Source organism: Bombus terrestris, chromosome 11, assembly GCF_910591885.1.
Source record: "Bombus terrestris chromosome 11, iyBomTerr1.2, whole genome shotgun sequence".
Classification (NCBI taxonomy): domain Eukaryota; kingdom Metazoa; phylum Arthropoda; class Insecta; order Hymenoptera; family Apidae; genus Bombus; species Bombus terrestris.
Genome location: NC_063279.1, coordinates 5,659,041 through 5,682,104, shown reverse-complemented (window position 1 = coordinate 5,682,104; position 23,064 = coordinate 5,659,041). Strand labels below are relative to the sequence as shown.

Below are 23,064 nucleotides of genomic sequence, written 5' to 3'. Positions count from 1 at the left end.
GAAATTGCACCTGGAAAACTGTGGTTTTTCTCCTCAAATATCAGAGTACACACTTTCGTCGATCAACGTGTTTTATATATTGTAATACTCTTTGAATGATATATCTTCGTGATGAAATAAAAAGAAGACAGGTACACCTGTGTATCGTGATTTGCTGTTGAAATCCCTCTATCGAAAAACAGCAATACAAAGATCAAGAGAACCGTATTACATAAGGGAACGCAATATTCATACTGTTTATCAGACACGAGACATCTCGGAAGAGCGAGACGGTTCGTGGAAAAAAAGTATTGTGTGGACGGATATATCGCGGATGGGAAAAGACGCTTTCCTTTATGCCCGTGAATCTCATTAAAAAGCGTTTCACCTGTACGAAGGGGAGAGGAAGTGAATTTTAACGAAAATATTCTCGTAGTTTCGATTCTTCGCCGTAGGAGGAACCTTGTTACCCCTTTATACAGTTATTAGAGTAACGTTGCATTGTTTGAGGCTCATACCGAATCTCAAGTACTATAGTTGGTTACATGATATAATTTTGTCTTTAGGATTACGTAAAACAATATTGAAATATTACAATTTTGTTTATGATAATCATCTTCCTGTGTCAGTCAAATTCTTAATCAAGTTCCATGTTATTTCGGGTGACTCTGATAATATAATTTAAGAATTTGTCGTAGAACGTAAATTGCAGGTCATATTAAATTTGAATATTATTTTCTAATTACTTATTCAATTTTGTTGTCGGTTCCAAGTACTTTAATATAGACTTCGCATATAATTATAAAAGTGCTTCGCTAATAACAGAGAAATGCTAAGTTTTAATAAATCGTACAGTTAAAATATTATTCATATTTCCGTCGAATCAGGTTCCGATTGTTACAGACGTCTTATGAATTAAATCATCGCAGGAAACCGGAAAATGGAAGTCACAGCACCTTACATTTCGTAAGACCAAGCAATGTTAAATGTAGGTGGAAGGTTTCCAACTGGACGTAGCTAGTTTGCAAGAAAACAGTGTAACATAATTTACCTTAAACAATACAATTTTGCCTGTCGTGTCGCCTGCTTAATTTTCCCCTTGTCTTACAGGGTAATTGTCCAGATAATTTTCTGTCCTCGTATTCGTAGTGTAATTGTAATAATATCTCGATGCATCATGAAATTTACATAAATTACAAGTTAAGAAAATTATAAATATACGTAAAAAATATACACGAAAAATAAGTAAGTATGCTTATCATAAATTTCTCCTTCTTGTAGATATTTACTACAACGACTATACTACAACGATATTTTTACATAGAATTGTTACAAACTGTTATAGGACTATTACTAATATATGCATATAGTATAAGTACTATTATTAATTTTTATCTTTCCTTGCCTTTCAAACATAATTATAATTATTTCATTCTACTGTATAATTTCTCGTCTACAACGTTTCTCACTTTTCTATAATACTTTACGTGTATCTTCGACATCGGAAGCTGCTACTTCTCATCCGTAACTTAATAACCGCCATTACGGGACCGTCAAGACGCAACAATACTTTATTGATTATCCTCCTTCGCCAATTGCTCCCCAGAATTGCTTTTTGTCCTACAATAATTAAACGTGTACACGTGTGCGCTTTCACCCGTTATTTACAACTAATAACGGAAGCATGTACGTAACGTAAGTTCATAGACTACTTCCTCTGGCATTCTTCCTCCTCTTGCGAATTCTAATAACAGCACGGGATATCTAAAACAATCCCTCTTGACATAAACATTAATTTTAGGGGATAATATACCGTAACTTGGCAATAAATAAAATAATAAATTGACGATAGCAAATTTTTCAAACCACTGACAATTTTAAACAGATAGAAATCGTTCTTATATTTTGTTCCTTTTAGAAAGTATCAAATGTTTCAAATAGATTCAACGTATCACTTCCGTTGAAGCTTCTATTATAGATTCCGTCAGAACTGCAAAACATACAGATGCTAATCATTGCTTTGTTTTATTCAACGTAGATAAATCATTTGATCATATCGAACAGTGAAAGTGATATTTAAACATTTGAATGGAGATAGAAATCTTCGAGGCTTTCACGACCTGGATATACAATCGATACCAAAAGGACAAGGACTGCACCCGGAAGCTTCTGTAAATAACAATGCAGAGTAGGAAACTTATCGATATAATTAAAAGTTATATGATAATTTCATGATACTAGATATCAAAATACTAATAAAATTCCAAACCATCAAAATTCATGGTTATTGCATAATGTCAAGGTGATTTTCAACAAGCACAATGACAGTTCATTGTAATTTGACAAACATGATGACAGCCTGATTGTCAGTGTATTATGCAGAAATTATGTGATGCAGTTTATTCCCAAGGTTTGGAAGCCTGGGACAAATGCAAAAATTGTTCGTGAAACCACAATGAACTAGAGACTCTTTCGTGATGTCGTTTCGTAATAAACCGCGCATCTCTCTATTCTTTAAGTTTTCTATACTCAGCTTTTGACAGAATCTTCGATCTTCTTTCGATGAAAAATCTGTGTGAAAAGGTTTTCAATTTATAAGCATAATTTACAATATTCCAGGCTCATTGAAAATATAAATAATAAAGTTATTTAAAATTCAAATATGATGCAAGTGTCTTCTAGAATTTCTTAATATACTTTACTTTACCTCATTCTTTTTAATAAACTATGAACATAAAAGATATAATTCTAGCGCTATAAATAGCGCCAACTTATTCTATTTGCAAAATAATATGTGATACTAAAGATGGCACTACTCTTCCAACATTGATCAAGTTAAATTTTAAAATGGCGGTAATTATTTCAATTTCACTCTATATCATCTTCGGCATCATTTACTTCGGTGCACTTCGGTTATCTTCGGTATATCTCTTACCGCCAAACATGATACCTATATCGAGAGAATATATTCAAAAAATATGCGCAATACAAGACAAATAGCAGCATTGTGAAAGAAGAAGAGGAATCAAATGATGTTTATGAATTTAAGAGAGGAAGCAAGTGCGATGGAATCAAACGCAACTCATTATTTCATAGTCTGATCATGTGTTCTACGATTAATGAATCACATTGTTTGAAATTTTTGACAATACAATTGCATACAATAATGTGTATAATAAAATAATGTTTCTTTGTAATAATTTCTGTCATATTCGATCACCTTTTTCTATATAAACACTGACTATGTCTGTACCTCATCCCTGTCACTAGTCTACTACGACGAATATCCAATGTCACGTCTATTATGTATCTTGTGTCTGAATTCATGTAGTATGAATGTACATACATTTTACACACGGAATGTTATATGTACTGAAATGATAAGGTCGCGTGTAACACGAAAATGGTAATGGGACTCATATGGTAAATCATACTTTCATAAACTAATTTCATAAGTTCTTCGCCAGATGGCAGATAGTAAGACGCAATAGTTTACGATGTATCGATTGTCGATGTTCATTTCAATGTCTTTGTCGAAAAGGAACGAATTGCGCAAATTATCAGTAATTTTAATCGCTATACATATTTAATCCTTCAAAGCATGAATCGTTTATCTGAATTCTCCGTGGCCGTACGGTGAACACATCGATTAATCGTGTAATTCGTGACGCGAAACCGCTCCCGTTTGACATTACGCTCGAGATGATTCGATAGTATCGAGGTTTTTTGGCAGGTCGAAAGAAAGATGTCCCTCGATGGTAGATTAGAATGTTATTAGTCATTCGGTGTCGTGTTTGTAAGTAAATATCAGCTGGATGCGTAGAGAAGAACGTAACGTAATTCCGTGACAGCGCGTAACGGACGTAACTGTCGAACATAGATCGATTAAAGAAACCACGTCGAAAATGGGCCTTTTCCAGAATTCCTCGCCTTTCGACGCTGACGTTGGTGAGTGGCAGACTTCTCCCTAGCCTTAATTCACTTATAACACGATTGTTCCTGCATCAGGCTACTTTAACCCCAGGAAACAAATTTTGAATCCTATGACAGCTCGTATCTATTGTTTCTCTGTGCATACGTTGCATCTGGTTTTTCATTTTTTTTTTTTTTTTTTATGCAACGTCAAAATTCCACGTTTGATGGATGCATTAAGCGGTTGTTGACATTTGACCTCTAATTAAGACATCAGATTTTGCGAATTACTTCAGCCTCGCTTTTGTATCGCCTCGACCGATTACTCCCGTCACGTCTACGAAAATGCTCGTTCATTCTGATAAAAGCATAAATCGCGTAGAGAAATATTCGAGACGTTCAAATCGTAGGAATTTCCAGAATGCTAACTGTTCTTTTTGGAATTCATATACGGACAGAGCCAGATTTCTCTTTAATTTGCAACGCGAAACGAGCCTGATACGAGCTCACACCTTTTATTATTTATTCAATTTGTTCGGAAGTTGTGTTTGGTATAAACATATATATGAGATTGGTACTCCATGATGTTCATATGTTTCAGGAAATCATTGAACAAAAAGAATAGTTATCATATATATATATATATTGCCTAATTTAAATATTCAGTAGTACTTTTTATTAGGAAATTTGTGATTGGAATGGAATAAAGCAAATTGATATTACTATTTCCTTTATCATATCTTATGCCAATCTTATAATTTTTTTATAATAGAAAAGGCAACCAGTGAGAAGAATATGTCTATAGAATGGGGAAGTATGTTGGATATTTGTGATAAAGTAGGAACTTCTACCCAAAATGCAAAGGAATGTTTACGGTCGATTGTTAAAAGACTATATTCTCCAGATCCACACATCGTTATGCAAGCGTTAACAGTCAGTATATCCTTCAAAATGTAACTTTAAACCATTGTGTAACCGATACTCATTGAATGTGGATTTAGTTGTTAGATGTGTGTGTCATCAATTGTGGAAAAACATTTCATCTGGAAATTGCATCAAGAGAATTTGAAAATGACCTGAGGAAGCTTGTTAATCATTCTGAACCAAAGATTGCTGAAAAAATGAAGGTACTTTTAAAGAAATGGGCTGAAAATGATTTCAAAACTGATCCCCAGTTAAATTTAATTCCAAGTTTATACAATAAACTTAAAAATGAAGGACATGACTTTACTTCTACATCAGATACGGTAAGTTTCCTTCCATCTGAATTCACATATAAGATTCTTATTTATTGCGAAACATATATGGTTGAATGTAGTCTTTTATTTAAATACTAATAAGATAAGACTATCATTTATTGACGTTCTGTTGTGTTTTTCCTGCAATCATTCATCAAGAGAATAATTATTCCATTGAACCACATGGAATTATTTGTATAAATTGATAGACTATTTCATATGCATCAAATAACTATAACCATAAATAATTGTTGTATTCAGTATATCAATTTTTTTTTTTTTTTTTTTTTTTTTTTTTAGCCTAAACGTATAAGTGTATTAAGTAAAGATCCAAATGTAGTAACAAATTCACAAGAAGAGGAAGACATTGCAAAAGGTACCTTCAAATTTTTAAAGAATATTTAATGTCATTTCTCCTAGAACTGTAAAATTAAATTAATTACTTTCCATTCTAGCCATAGAACTTTCTCTTAAGGAAAGTAAAGCTCATAGTCAAGCATCCTCTTCACATAGCTCACCAGCATCTAATAAATATACTAGTTTATACCCTAATGTAAGTTCTGCACTTGGTGCCTCCAGCAATTCCGAAGGCAGGAAAGTCCGTGCTCTGTATGATTTTGAGGCAGCAGAAGATAATGAATTAACATTTTTTGCAGGAGAAATAAGTATGATTTGTGTTCTTTTAAAATTTAGTCTCAAACAGTTATATTTTTATTACAGCTAAAAAATATGTGACTATAATAAATTTATCGTGTAATGATGAAATTATTGTTATAAACTGAATTTTAGTTAACATATTGGATGATTCTGATCCAAACTGGTGGAAAGGCAGTAACCAAAATGGAGAAGGATTATTTCCCTCTAACTTTGTTACTGCAGATTTGTCTATGGAGCCTGAACAGTTTACAAGTAAGATATAAAATATTAAATTATTCATGTGTTAGTTAAAAATGAGTACTATATATAAATTCACATATAGAATTAGAACACAGTAACAAAAAAATGGTTCAGTTTGCTGAAGAGGTAGAAGTAAAAACAGTAAAGAGAGAACCAGAAGTGGTTGAAGTTGAAATAGATGAAAGAAAAATGGACAGACTGTTACATTTATTACATGAAGCTGATCCTCAATGTGATAATTCGGATCCGCAAGAAATGATTGATTTGGAAGGTACTGTATTTGTATCATATATTGTACTATAGGATTTATTTATTCAGAAATATTAGAAATTGGGATTTCCAATGATTTCTATCCTATATGATAAGTTTATTGATAGATGATATTATAGATATATGATATTATTGATATATGATATTGATAGATTTATTTACAATGGATTAAACAGGAAACAATGGTTATTTAACGTGAACTAAATATAGTAATGTGTTATAACTAAGATAACTAAATGGATAATTCACAACTCACAACTGTTAATTAACAACTCATAACAAATTGGCAACTCTCTCTCGACTCAACTCTTGACTCCTCACAACTCGACTCTCAGTTAACGACTACCGATTAATTCGTCTTTCTCCCTTAAGCATCCCTTTGTCTTTCCACATACCCTCACCACGTACGTGTTCTATAACCAACCGCGATCATGATCACGTACGTCTTCTTCCGCGTCACTATTCGACTGAAGGACTGACGACACATTGATGGGCCGCTTGACTCATTGAAGTTTCCCAACTCTTTCGGCCTGTCGGCACTTAGGCTTTCTCGCAACATTTATAGTTCACCCGATATTTCTTGGGCAATCTGTCCACGATACTACAATACATTATTTTGTATCATTACTTATATTAACTATTAATTTTATAACAATTTTAGAACAAGTTACTGCTATGGGACCGTTGATAGATGCAGCTTTAGAAAAAGTAGACAGGAGGCATGCACAGCTAACTCAGTTAAGTTCTGATCTGGTGGATGCTCTTAATTTGTATCATACATTGATGCGAGAACCACCACCTCCTACACCATCAAATTATACCCTACCTAAGATGCCACCTCACATAAACCCTTACCAGTTTCAAAATCAGGGACCACCACCTCCACATGTAAGAATTTAATATATATTTAAATTTCTTTTCAATAAATGATATTCTTATTTAAGTTAAAATGAAATGTTTGAATTTCTTAGATATTTAATGGAGTACCTCCACCTCATCAAACTTCCTTTCCTGTTGGAGGTGGTCCACCTGGGCCATATAATGCGACTATGCCACCTAATGAATATATGGGTCCTGCAAGCATGCCAAACATGACATTACCACAACATTTTCACGTGCAACCAGCAGGTTCGCATCAGCACCCACCAGGAGGACATCCTCATGGACCACCTGTGCCAGAGCAAAGCAATGTACCTTATTCACATCAAGGGTATGTGTTGATATACACATGATATAAGTTTTTTTGATAATTCCGCTTATAATATATTTATTTGGAGGTAATATGTACATATATGAGTACATGTAAATAGTTTAATAATATAGGTCTTTAATAGCTTTATAAAGAAGAGATTAATATGATATTTAATCCCTTTTGTGACTAAAAATTACTTCTTTCTATTAGTATAATATGAAAAAGTCACATTGATTTGTGATTGTTATAAACCGGTCATTTAAGGGATTAATGAAAATATACGTTAAAAAGGAAAAGTTGACAAAGAAGTATTTAATGATATACAACAGATATCCACCTCAAACTGGTACTATGCCAGGACCATATGGTCCACCAGGACCAACAGGACATCCGGTAAGCCAACAACCTCAATATGCTCCACCAAATGGGCAACACATGATGTAAAGGGATGCTACATGTTTCAAATTCACCCTGTACTGTAACTCAAGCTATACAATATCACTATATTATAATTATTTAAATAAACATACCCGAAGTAGCCAAAGATACTGGGTTTTTGATGGAAGTTTTGCATTCGAAACTTACCGTGTAAGCTTATTACAGGCACATACACGACAAAATAATTAAAAAATGCATTAAGCGAAATGCGAATTATTTTATTAACGTTTGATTACCGTTATGGTATATATTCTTCTTAAAAAGCGTTTGTATCAGTCATTGATTCAATTTCAATTAACACATTCCTTTGATTCGTTAGCGACCGCTATTTCGTTTCGCATTTCAACTGTAACGACCTCGTTATATTCAAAGTGTTGAAGTGAAAAATAATGCACGGAAAAAGTCAGAAAAAAAGAAAAAAATACTGAAATATAAAATCAACGATTTATAAATATTGATATATTGTTTTTAATCATATGTCGAAATTATATCGCGTAACAATTTTATTATACTTATTTATAATATGTTGTATAAAGTTTATCGTATATTTGTAATAAGTTCTGAAGAAAACTGTACCGCCGTTTGACGTATAATTACGCTAGTACACAAAAACTGTACACGACAAACTGGTGGAGACTGTAATCGAAAGAACTACCGTATTTTATAGTTTTTTACTATCATTCATTATTAACAACTATAAAAGGTCCTTGAAATACGATTGTTAAGATATGAAAATTCTTTTCTTAGATAAAAAAAGAAATACAGAAAGAAAAAGAAAGAGGTAAAAGATCATAGTAGCTTTGAAAGAGGCATCTCGAATTAAATATTGTCGAGGTACATATAAATTTAAGAACAATTATCACGACAAGACGTTTGAACTTGGTCTAGTCTGTCCACTGTGTATAATAAAACATATTTCCTATTAATTGCTTATCGAGAAATCTGCGAGAAACTTTTTATGAATTGTTAATGCATAATACTCGCATATAGTTGCGTTCATACCGTCGTAAAAGCGGCCCTGTCTGTGTTAAAGTAAAAAACGAAAAATGAGAAAGACACATGGAAAAAGACGGCTGTATTCTTTTAAACTTACATTAAAATAGGATTTAAAGGTTTAAAATTAGAATAATGCGATTCTCAAGGATTTCTTTAATAGGCCTTTATTTTTAAGATATTTGTAAATGAAGTTTATATTTCGAAGTTAAAACATGATATTAGTACCAATTTATAGGCCAAGAGAAAGTTTTAGTAGGTCAGTGAGTGAATCACTGTTAGACTGTAATTTCAGATTTGTTGAAGTACAAAAATGAGCAAGGAAAGTAATAAACCCAATAGATTATGAAAATTACTTTTTGCATATATGAAACATACAATAAAAAAGATACTTCATTCATATGAATTTCTTACATTACGTTAAGTCTAATAGTAAAATGTATATAATCCTGTATTTGAAATCTGTATACTAATTATCACTCTTATTTGATTTGAAATAGCTTATATTTCCTATGAACTAATTAAAATAGTTAAATTAAAGTGTTTCTTTTTTTATATATATATTATACTTTCAATTTAACTTCTCTTTATATAAGTTACTTTGTTATAATTTCTTAGTAATTAATAAGCAATAAATATCTACATACACAAGTCTAAAAATAGATTGTTAATAAGTTTGAAAGAATTTGATTCAAAGCTGAAAACAATCTCAAATTTAATATAACTTAAAGGGGTTGCTTTGTAACTCGAATTGAAAATTAAACGTATGTAAAGAATTTCTTCTAACGAAAATATTGTAAAGTACATCATTGTAAAGTATGACATCTTTCCATTCAATGAACATTGTAATAAGCATATATATAAACATTCTTATAAAATGTACAATCATTTAGACTCTTAGATTCTAAGTTTTCATTAGGTTCAAGTATGCATTTTTTTATCATTTTTCAAGTTTCATTCGAGACACTGAGTAAGCCCCTTAATGTTTCTCAGAAAAGACAGGGCGCATTGATACGATAGTGCAATATATACTTGGGCGACGTAGAAATTTAAAAGAAACGGAATAAACTGCGTCGATAACGTGTAGAAAGAACAAAAAAATGAAATAAAATCATGTAAAAATCTTGTAAAGCAATGTCAGTAAAAAGAAGCTAAGTCACATACAGATGTATTGAGCGAAAGAAAGAAGACTAAGGAAGAGGAGAAAAACGTATACTGTACTTTGTATATGTACCTAGAGAAAAAAAGAGAGCGAGTGAGAGAGAAAAAAGAGACATAGAAAGTAATAGAGGAATAGGTCTTATTAAAAAAGAAAAAAGAAAAATAGATGTAATTTACATTGTACATGTTACGTTGCCATTAAACTTTCATTATTTACGTAAGTGATGCTGAATTCCTTTGTTATATTTTTGTGAATCGTATCGTTCGAAGTCTGTAATATAACGGTTAGTTTTTTTTAGTATTTCAAAAAAAATTATCTTGAATCATCTAGTTTGGACATCGTCTAATGTACAAAATAAGTCATGCATAAGGAAAATAAATGATACGTTTGGATTTGAATAATTTACTCTGACACTAATATTTATAAGTCTTTGAAATCTTAGATCCCTCTTCTTTTCTATCACCTTATATACACAATGTCCTAATAAAATCGATTCAAGATTGCTCATGACATTTACGTAAATAGAAAGATCACGTGTTTTACTTTTTACTCTGCGGGATTTGACAGGAAACGATCAAACGTTCGCAGTTAGATGTTTGAAGAAAACCTTGCTTGATAGAAACTCATAGATTCATAAATACTATCAAAATGGTTTTGAAAAAAGAAGTATAATATTTATTCAGTGTATATTGTTTTATATTGTACTATTATGTATTGTGCAGTGTGTCAACATTTTGCCTTTGTATTTTTGCAAAGATTTCTTTAAAGCTTACTCCTTTATTCTTTCTTCTCTTGTTCTATTTCTTTCATACCGTTTACCATCTTCCCTTCTTGGTGCGTCCATGCTCTATCGACCTTCTGAACGCTCTTACCACGATCGAATCTCACAATAATTGCGATTCCCAAGAATTGTTCGAAATCTCGTCATCTTCTCTGAACACAGTTATCCAGCACCGTGTTTTTCGCGCACGATCCACTCATTACTCAAGATTTATGGTCGACGTAGTGGTGGATTTATCGTAAAAAGGTATCATTTTACAGTGCCGTCATCGTCGTAAATCATCGCTCCTTACATTTCTATGAAAAGCTGACAACATTTAAAAGACCGGAATCTACTGAAACGGAACACCTTAATATAACTAAAAGAATAGCGACGAAGATGGTCGTTTCTATTTATCATAGCAATTTGAGAATTGTTTTCAAATATAGTCGATACAGAAAGTTATGTCAAATATTAATTTTGTGTAATCATATTATTGTGAAAAATTTTCTATATAATAAATATTTTTAGACGCAATGTTACATTATATAGATTATAATTAACTTCCTATACGATATGCAACTTAAAAATTTTCTTTATGAGAAATAGATTATAGGATTCGTTATAGGCCTTTTCAACTTAATTCGAAATTTAGAAATATGAAGAGATTCGGTTTTGGTATAATATACTAATAAGAGATAATAGAAACAAAAGCGAAGTGTATATCTTTCAAGTCATATTGGGTAGACAATTAAATACAATAATGATTATAATCTACTATTACATCCAAAAATAGTTATTGTTTACAAAGCTTATGATAATTTGATTACAGAAAATTAATCTTCCAGACAACTGTTTTTCTACCTTATTGCCACAATAATGATTTTCTGCAATGTAGCGAACCAGGATATTAATAAATGCATTAATAATTGATCGTGGAATCCTCATAACTGTTAATCTAGCCAAAGATCGATAGAATAATGAGTCGTCTTCCTTGACAATGGCAATCTTACATCGACAATGAACAAAACAACCTTGACATTAACATTCTATTTCCTTCAGTTTTGTATTCATTTAATTAAAAAAGAAAAAAGCAAAACAACATATCTACAAAGGCTTCGTAACACGGAACTGATTATCTTTATTATATTCGGTTTAATGACTTTGTAGAAAATTATTAGATTATCATTTCTGACATTATTGAAACCTATGAGACACCTTGTATATAACGTTCTCTAAAATCGAACATCTTTTGCATATGGTCACGAATATGCGCGTGTTTTTCTTATTTTGTTCCATTAAGTTAAAATGTCAAGGGAAGGTATATTACCATAAATATTAAGATTTTTGAATCCTATTTCTTCTTGAATAAATCTTCTGTTTATCCAGGTTTTGCAAAATTCCATTTGACTTGATTTACAAACACAGTTTTTTTTATAAAAATGTCATACGAAAATTAATAGTTCTTATTTTTGTTTAATATTTTTTAATGCTTTAGTCTGAGATTGCAAAAGAGTGTGCAACCAGTACTTATATAGAAAAGTATAAAAGTTTCAACTTTTACTTCTCCATATTTCATTATATATAATGATATGTATAATTGACATCACATTTAATTAAAATTCAAAATAAATATATAGAAATATATATGACATCTTCGATAATTTCTAATTCGTTCAGTAAATTTCTGGATAAGATTGCAAAATACTATCTTTAAACTAACAGTAAGTTTCAATGCGGAGATTAAACAACACGTACGATGAACTCATGACTCGTTTGAAGCAAGTTAATTTTAGGTCCATACTCATCCCTTTCACTATATACAGATAATCCTATAATAATTAAGAAGAATTTTACGAATCAACAACTTTAACGAGCTTGTACAAATTGCAGATAATCCCAAATGAATTAACAGAAATCTTTTTCCTACCTTTCGAGCAACAAGGTCAAAGATGTGGCGCGTCAAATAGGACAATCATTAAATAACGATCGTTGACCTCGTGTTACTTCTATCTTTCAGAGAAATCAGCTTTGCCTATTCTGGTAATCTCTTTCTAAATATTTCATTTTTTTTTCTTTACTAACGATAAGTTACTTAATAGTAATCTTTAAGTTATTGAATAGTTATCTGGTTGAAGAAATGGAAGAAATTTCTATTTACATTTTTTATACAATTCAGATCGTGCCACATCTTTCACAAAGACCTTTATCAACGATCGCGTGATACTGATCTTCGGAATAATTATCTCAATTATATAATTATTTCTTGTCCTTGCAGGATAAATTTTTGCATCTTCTGTCCTGATATAGTATGGTGACAAGTTTTGACCTAATTTTTCGAGGCCAACGATACGAATAAAAAACAAATGATACAAAATGGAAATATCTAATATTCGCCCTCCTGTAGAGGAAAACGTATAAGATACGATATTTTCTCAAGAAAGGATAGATCGTACCCACTGGAAGAAAGAACAACTATACAAGTTTATCTTTGTCTGAAAAATTATGAAATCAGCACATTTACATATAGTATGTTTTTTGCTATATAAAAATTAAATACAAGATGAAATAGAATTAAATTGTAACAGTCCCGGAAAACCAATATACGAAACTAGCTCCTATCGCCCAATTAGTCTTCTACCTACTTTGACAAAGCTATTAGGTCATCCCATAAGTTCGTGCCGACTTTTGTGTATTCATTTCATGTGTCGATTTATGAACATACGGCGATAAGGGACCAATGCACTTGAAAAATGGGAAGAGGTTGTAGAACGAGAGGGGGATTACATTTTTTCACGAAACTGAAAGGTACGTAAACGATCTTAACATATATAACCGCTCGAAAAACGGAACGAACTTATGGGATGACCTAATATTTGAGAAGATGTTAACGAGTCGATTTCTTCCTCTCCTAGAGGATTTGAAAACACCGCCAGATCATCAATCCGGTTTTCGGAAGCAATATTCCACAACAGAGCAAATCCATCGCATAACGCACATCAACCAAAGCCTAGAAAAGAAAAAATATTGCCCAGCGGTATTCCTTGACATTCAACAGGCATTCGACAGAGTATAGCACGAAGGGCTTTTATACAAACTTAAAAAAATCCTACCACACACCTACTACTCCATCCTAGAGTCCTACCTAACCGAAAGACAATTCTTTGTTAAATATTTAGACGCCACTACCACAACGTTTCCGATAGAAGCTGGCATACCACAAGGTAGCGTCCTCGGACCCCTGGTGTTCTCCATCTACATTGCCGATTTACCAATATCAACAGAAATAACTATAGCAACATTTTCTGACGACACAGCGCTATTAACTTCCCACGCAGACCCGATAATTGCTTCATCCACTCTCCAGCGATGTCTCGACTCTATGGAAAAGTGGTTTCATAAATGGGGCTTCATAATTAACGAAAACAGATCCACCCATGTAACATTCATGCTGCGAAAACAAACCTGCCCTCAGGTTACCATTAACAATACAACAATTCCTAACAAGGACACAGTCAAATACCTGGGAATGACTCTGGACAGGAGATTAACGTGGAAACAACACATCACAGACAAATCGAAGCAACTCAAGGACAAACTTAAAAAATTTTATTGGCTCATTGGCCGTCGCTCCAACCTAAGCACGCAGAACAAAATTACGCTCTATAAGACCGTAATAAAACCTGTTTGGACCTACGGAATCCAACTATGGGGAACAGCGAGTAATTCCAATATTGAAATACTTCGACGCTTCCAATCGAAAACGCTAAGATCCCTAATAAATGCACCCTGGTATGTCACCAACGGAGCAATACATTGCGACCTCAAGATACCCGCAGTCAAAGAAGAAATATCAAAATATAGCAATAGATATAGCAAAAGAGCCATCAAACATCGAAATCCCCTAATTAACTCCTAAATTACTTAACACGTCGGACCAGATCCGCAGGCTAAACAAGCACTACCTGTTAGACCTAAGTACAAGATTTAATTTGATATTAAGATTAAGTAATATTTACTTATCTATAATAATTATTTATAAATTATACTTGTCTATAATAAGTATTAACTTATTATAAATAATTAGCCATGTCACTGCGCCACGCCAGAGAAAATTACTTATAATTCTCAATGCGAGAATTGATAGTAAAATAAAAAGTAAATAAAGAAAAAGAATTGTAACAGTAACTTAATAATACATCTTCCCTCGTTTTCGATGAATTTAATTATTCAATACTGCGGTATTTGTTCCTAATCAGATTTCATATTTTGTACCTTATACCGGTACAAGGATTGAAAATTTTAAGGTTTCAGGCTTTTATAACTGTAAAACGCACTGTATATTCATGAAACTTCTCCATGGAATCGATATAAAGATAAAAAAGGATGGACGTATCCCTTTGTGACTTTGTCGATCCTTCGAAGATCGTTCAAGATCGATCTAGTAATCGTTCGATCTTCCCATCCGCGCGTACAATGTTGCGACATCCGTGTTAAATGCTGTTTTGCAAGTCCATCCATCGTTGCAGTTTCGTCAGATGTCTGCGGTTAATCGTGAATCAAGGATGCTCTGCATTCCAGGATATTCTCCTTTTACGAATCTCCGCGGTCTACTGGATTATCGCGGATGTTCTATGCATCGTATAGTAATGCATTATAATAGAATGCCACGATAGCCACTCCCACATAAAACTGAGGCTGCAACACGTTCGTTAAAGCACAGATTATGCAGCAGATAAAAATCTGCTAATGAATCTGGACGATAATTTTAATATTTTTAATAGCAATAACAAATATAATAATTTTACGCGCGATGACCAAATCCAACTATATAATTTCCTGTGACATTTAATAAATCATATTGCCCTTGAATCACTTGCGATCACTTGCTTCGTGGAAGTAGCATCGTCTCTCGTTAAAAACTCGATTTACAGCAAGAAGCAATCCTTATTTCCCTTGAAAATTCTTTACGAGCATCCTTAATTTTGTATAAATAAAACATGCTGCGCTATTATAAGACTCGGAGAATAATTAAATGATCCTTGCGGAGATGTTCAGCAATGTGTTTTATCTTCCTTGACTTCTCTCGATATAATCGATCGAATCGACAAACGGTTACTAATTATTTCGTTAGGGTGTTCGTTAAAGGAATATTTTTTTAAACCTTTACAAAAATAAGTCAAAGAGATATGATTGAATATTTGTAACAAAGAAATTCTATCTGCAAAACATCTTGTACATATTTTATATGATTGATAAAGGTTCTAACATTTATAGAATAGGCATTCTACTATGTTATCGGTCAATACAATTTGGGGAAGAAATTTTTTTAGATAAATTATAATTAGATCGTTTGGAAATCGAACGTCCTCGCGCGATAAAAATTTCGAGTAAAAGGCGGTTATTGAGAAATTTCGAGGATCTATCATCTCGTAGCTCCGCCAAAGCGGCTCTCTTGCAATTGCGTTTCCGTGAGAAATACATCCTCGAACGTGAAACGTTTGAAGCTTAGATAATTGGAGAACGGAAACGGAGAATAACCTAATAAGATCCGACATAATTAACAAAGTGCACAAGAGCAAAGTTCTTTTTGCGCTATTGTGTTCGTCAATGATGCGCGTGAACGTGTGATAAAAACATTTTGTCAGTCTATTGAAGCAATTTTTTAATTAGAGGAATCTTTGATCTGAAATTATCCTTGAAACTTATTTTTTATTTTACTTATTTTTGAAACTTATTTATTATTTTTAATTCCGTATTTCACTATTGGTAAATCAGAATTTTTTAAGTAGAGATACCGTGATATAAAATGGCCAAAAGTTGTGTTAGTTTCGAAATAAAATAATAACTTAAAGGTAGAAACAAGCCATTATTGCAAAACGTGCACTATGTATTCGTTTGAATATCTGAAGATACGAAGCTCCTAATTTATTTTTCAAGCGTCATCGATTGTCAAAACAAAAATACAGAATCCATTCGAATATTTAGATTGGCCAAGCCTTTCGTGTATTGTACCGAAGGATTCATTTACGCAAGAAAATTAGATTTCGAATATCTTATAATCGCAAGATCAATGAAAGACGAGTCATTTTAGAGATCGCAGCGAAAAGGAAACGTACATCGTAGCGCTGACTTTCGTAACTGGTGTACCGAGGCGAAATCGTGCTATCGAGATGCATAATAATTCACACCATTGTCTCGAGACAATGTTTATTGTTTTAGATACGCAACTTCACTACATATTTCATCTAAAAAAAGAAAGAAGAGACAGACGATAATGTATTTGACATCGAATGACAGACGAACGTAACTTTAGAAATTATAAATTAATATAATAAAATATGCTAAATTATGTTTCTTTCAATATAAATTGAAAATAAATGATAATTTTCCTGTTTACATAATATATGCAAATTTTGCTCCTTTTACACATTTTATTTCCTTTGCATCTTCTCGCCAAAAAAATTTAGATACAAAATTTTACTTCTTTTTTTTCGGTGTTTTTACTTTGTTATCTTTATTTGTAATCTCTTCGTCAAGACGGAGGCTAAAAACTATTGAAAACGGAGAAAATGATTAATTGAATTGGACACTGTTACGAGCATTTTGAATTCACCTTTTAAATAGAGATTGCTCATAATGATGATGATGATGAAGTTTTAATTACTACCTTCGACTGCTTCGTTCTTCGGTTGCTTTCCCCATTTATGTAATTTTTCTGCAGAAATTTAGTTTTATCCTAATGTGACAACATCTACGTTTTATTGAAAAAACCAGTCACCGTCAGGTACTTAACGATGATCTTAGGACAACTGTAATAGTATGACTCTTAAGCGACAATTGTTAAAAAGATTTCTAAATAATTTCAAGATAAGATTTCATAATGATAGATAATACAAGCAGGAAATATAATAATCCACCTTTAGAACAAATATGCTCGAGCAACTTACTGGCATCTTATTTCTACGATTATTAAAATTAATTAAAATTAATTCTGACAGACGCATTTCAGAATTGCACTACTGACTTTTAATCGCTATTATTAGTTATCATTTTATTGAAAAATTAAATACGAGAGAATAGAGAAGGATTGAGCATTGGTTGCAAAACCAGATACATTCAAAAGGCACTCAACTATTTCAACTTTACTATTAACGTGACAATCACTGAACCGAAGTTGTAAGTCAACGCAAATACATCAATCGCTAATACTATACTATAGAATACTATAGAAGATAAATCACAGTCAATGTATTCGATAATTATCCGATGAAGGAGCGGACACATTTGAAAAATTTCAAGTTTATCGTGTTCGCGAAGTTATTTAAGCCAGCGCGTCATGACTGTCCATTAAATGGCGTAAATCACAAGCATGCAAGGACATGAAGCGTAAAAGGATGTTCCCTGTCGGCTACGTACCTAATCTAAATGAAGTACAGGCGACATTTAAGGGTCGGAAACAAATGCTTTCTGGAATTTCGTAATTTCGTGCGACCTTAAGGCGGCCTTTCTCCCCGGCGACAATTGAGACGATCTCGTGATGCTGTTTACCGAAGTTTTAAACGTTACTTCGCTCGTTTATCATTCGTCGCGAACGCGAACAAAACCGGTCGTTCGAAGCAACTAAATTCAAGGATCGCCAACGATAATTAATTATTTATTATTCGACGACCCTTATCGTTAAGTCTCAAACCGCATATTTCGAGTCTGACATGTAGATGCTACGTTTGTCAGGTTGCATAGATTATTTTTAGTCGTTTTAAAATACTAATATTAAAAAAAGATAATAAACGTTCGATGACCGTACTTGTTTTGTATTATTTTTGTTTAATTCGGGCTTTGGGGAAAATTTGGAAATAAAGAATTATCTCGATTCCACGGTCTTTAATTCATTCGGGAAAGCGAGATTCGAATTCAAGAACAGCAATCGGCATTTTCCAGGACGAACCAAAGTGAATTTATGGATTTCAAACACGAAATTGAAAGTTTCCCTTTGCAGGTATTAAGAGCACGTATCGGTGAGTAACAAGTGTTCGAGGAATTACCGATTCTACGATGAAAACGTTACATCAATCGGTGATCACAACATTTCCACGTATTCGTGAACAGAGCGTTGTTATTGCAAACTCCAATAGAAAATTTGCCTTTCTCTTCCGTACACGTCGATTGTTTGTCATTAGGAAATTATTCAATTAAAAATTTATTCTCTCAAATGATAACTGTATTGTCGTGTCACAAAATTAGTTGTCATTTGTTTACCAACAAACTCATTCTCTATAGCAACTGCAGTAGTTTCAAGTTGTAGAAAATTGCAATCGATAAGTTGCGTAGATGATCATTCAATGTTAACTACGTGTTTGTTTTGACGAGGAACGGTGGTTTTAATTTAATATGTATCTTTGTTAAATCATTCGATTCAGGAAGTTTTATCTCGTGACATAAGATTCACTGTTATACTAGAGACGGTACCTTTTATAAATAGATCCCATTTATTTCATCGAATGATTATACCCGCTAAGTCTGAGCTCCTATAGATCGCTTAACTCATGTGAAACCCACGTATCTATTTCCTTTGCTTTTCCTATTTGAACCAAAAGACAAACAACGGTAGAATAACTTTCGTTTGAAATGCCATTTCTCTTTCTATTTATCATAATTTATTTTCATTAACGTCTCTTAAAACATCCTTCTCTTTTGTTCAAAAATGCACCTACATTTTGAAAAACAAAAGATTGTTTAGTGACTTAAAATTTTACGTATAACAAAAGAATGACGAGAAAAGAAATTATGGAAGCAAAAGCTTCTTTTCCTTGTCGCGATAATAGGCGTTCCAGCGTACTATGTCTAAGAATAGCCAGTTTTATCGTTTTACATTATTTAAGTATGGTTCATAAAGCATCTGACGTGATTGACACGTATCCTGATGCGTTCAATGACTGCAAATGTGCGTTTAAACGTCTTTAAATACGCGTGCAGCATACTTCTGCGTAAATGACTAAATAATCAAACTGTTGTTCGATAATAGCCTCATACGTATATGATATGGTATGGAGAATAGCTTGATCTTCTTAACGTGAGAACGAATAATTCAAATTACATAAATGGTTATTCTTTTTATCTGGGAAAACCCAATATGATCAATGGATAACTACCAACGTTATAGATAAAGATTATAAAGATAACAAAGTATGATAAATCCATTTCTGCTTATTGTTAATTGTATTATTCATCGTACGATTTCTTTAGCCTAAAGATACATGTAAGTCTTGTAAAAATAAACGATACACCTACGAAGTATTATATAAAACCAATCGTACAATTAGCCTGAAGATCATTAATGTTTACGTGAAATCCAAATTCAGAAACCAAACGAATATAAGTATACATATTAATATCGCTAATACAAGATTAATTGACGGTGTATCGAAATTAAAAAATTTTACAGTCAAAATTTTTAATTGTTACTCTATAATATCCTTTATAAAGATCATGTCATTCCCCTATGGTCATCAAATACTATGTTCATCCAAACTGTGTTCTCGATCAATGGTTCTCGATCAATGGTTCTCGATGAATAAACAAAACATAATAAATATACCGTACTATAATATAATTGAATCACAGGTGACATTGACTACCATCCTGTTCTCGTCGGTATCTTCGATTACTACGGTGAAAGTTAACGAGGCGGTGCATCCTCAAGGTCACCGATAAAGAAGGCCGAAGAGAGCAGGGAACAAAACACGTAGACGCAATGTCCAGTCTTTCTGAAATTCGCATATAGCCGATCAAGATCAAAAGTGACCTTTTCCATTTTATTCCTCTCCAAGAGAAGATGATGAGATCCTCGCGGAATTACGAACATCTGGTTCGTTACGTTACGTAACAAATTACGTGCGTTTTGTATCTATCATCTCTTTCCCTTTCCTTTCTTCTGTCGTTTTTTCATTAATCGGCTTCCATTTATTCTGTGCAAGGATGACCATCGATACGAAGCGTGTCATTTGTTACATAATGAAAAGCGTACGAAAATTGTACGACAGATTTTGCATTGAATTTACTGTAACCAGCAAAGGAGGATGTTTATGGCATATTATGTCATGAATTTATTGCAAATTTGATAACATGACGTTCTTAAAATATACGTAAATGTAGAAGCCAGTTGATGGCGTAAGATATATTTGTAACGTTTGGGATTTTTTAGAAATATTGAAAAAGAATTTCGAAATATTAAATGATATTGTATATTAAAATATATATATATATATAAACATACGAACACAAACAGAAAAGTTTAATTTCATTTATATTATATATGTATATGTATAATGCAAAATATATTTTTTTTATCTTATATTATTTATTTTGAAATCTTTAAATCTTCGATGCATAATATAAACATTAATTCCTCTGATTTGCAAAAGCTTTAATTTGTGGAGGTGAAACGCTCTTGTATTTCACGAATGTCGCGATAAAATTCAAGTACAATATCATAAAGAACTTCCCACGTGGAGAATCGAAGGCATAAATTTTGTGAATTTCAAAAAGAATATATATAGTATCGATTAAAATGGCAATACGATTTTTTATGCAGCGTTATGTAACGATCGCCACAGTCACGCAACAAACATTAATTTTAACGCATCTCCATAATTAAAGTGATCATTTCCATGTAAGTAACTTCATGGAAAAAGTACAAAGAAAACTACCGAAAGATGAGTAAAATTTCATGTAATTAGAATAAAATTTCGATAGTATAATAATTCCAGAATATTTCTTTCTTATGCAAATGACGTTAATGTTTCTCTTCTTTGAGATTGATATTCAACAAAAGAAATAATCAGATCCAATCTTACATAAGACTAATATGGTTCTATTTTATTATTCATCGCAGAGATGTTAAATAAAAGAAGAAACCTATATATATCTAGCTATGTTAAAATCATTTTAGAAATTTCAGTTGTAAAGCAAAGAAAATTTGGGAAAATTTACACAATACTTTTTCCTGAATGGACAAAAAGGTGTGCTGTGTTACATAAATATCCGTAAATTGTCAAGTATCCAAATCATCTATTATTCATTGCTTCCTACATGTTTTTTCAACATTTCAACATTCTTCGAAGCAAATCAAATTCAACTCAGAAACAACTCAAATTCGCACATGAAGCGAAACAAAGAGCGATCTATCGCGTATTTTTCACGGATAATATAACGACTTAAGCGAAAAGGAAAGCTTGCAGGCGATGTTTGCATGTTACATAGAATATTTACGCGAACAAGCGAAAATGCATTTAACTGTAAATGTGATGGAATGCAGGGAAAATACGTTTCTTCTGGGTCGAGAGTCAATTATCGACTCGCGCCTAACCAATGGCCAGGAAACCACAGAAATATTAATCTTGTTATTTGTCCTACTAAATTTTACAATTGTCTAAAATAACAACGCATTAAACCTTACAATATAAACAAATTTAGAGATATCGAATAAATATTACTTTAGTTACAATGTTGATTGTCTCAGCAATGTTAATAAAACTTGTTCATTAAAAAGGTGAGACATAAAGAAATTGGATATTGTCACGTTTTATTTTACATAAATATTATTCTTAAAATTTTGAATTTTAGATAAATTTTTTGTCCATTTCAGTGATTTATGTGACTAACAAGGATATTAAAGAAAAAATCATTTTAGAACATAAGATAAAAAGTACTTTAACATTTTTCATATACATTCTATTAAAATTAATTTCTTCGTGCACTCTAACTCTATTTATATACTATTGAATCTATAAATATAATCATAACCAAAAATTTATCTCCGAAATTAATTATTCTCTCTTATTCTAGTATTCTCTCCAGTATTCTCTCTTACCTGTAACCTGTATCGACACATTCTCTTAACAAATACCATTCAAATTACTAATAGAAACTATGCTTTCAGACTTCCGGGTTACACGAATACCAATTACCAATACCGATCCACTCCAACTTACTGACACCAGAAAAACAAAGAAAACATATATTAACATAAACGTATTTAAAAAGATATTTTTCAATCATAACCTACCTTCTCGAACAATAAACGCGACAAAAGCACGTGAAAATCACGAAAAACCTAACCCTCGATTATTAAGCCAATTATGACTAAGGTTGAGCTAAGAAGAGTCTCGATGGGTCCTTGTAGCCCAGGGTGGGATGAATCTACGAGATGGTGGGGACTATT

General features: G+C 32.3%; 1 protein-coding gene and 1 long non-coding RNA gene across 2 annotated transcripts; one reads left to right on the top strand and one right to left on the bottom strand.

Moving 5' to 3' along the window:
* Positions 1–850: 850 nt before the first annotated feature.
* LOC125386048 lies at positions 851–2,727 on the bottom strand. The gene is made up of 3 exons (XR_007225875.1): positions 2,687–2,727; positions 1,031–2,550; positions 851–935 (listed from the first exon to the last, which is right to left on the bottom strand). It is a non-coding gene; the product is annotated as an uncharacterized LOC125386048 (long non-coding RNA).
* A 973-nt stretch (positions 2,728–3,700) lies between these two features.
* Positions 3,701–10,486, top strand: LOC100645133 (signal transducing adapter molecule 1). Its single transcript, XM_003398785.4, has 10 exons — positions 3,701–3,927; positions 4,664–4,824; positions 4,893–5,138; positions 5,430–5,505; positions 5,585–5,794; positions 5,919–6,038; positions 6,109–6,297; positions 6,958–7,184; positions 7,268–7,506; positions 7,818–10,486. The coding sequence occupies exons 1-10, from the start codon at positions 3,885–3,887 to the stop codon at positions 7,930–7,932; spliced, it is 1,626 nt and encodes a 541-aa protein (XP_003398833.1). The 5' UTR covers positions 3,701–3,884; the 3' UTR covers positions 7,933–10,486.
* Positions 10,487–23,064: the final 12,578 nt, after the last annotated feature.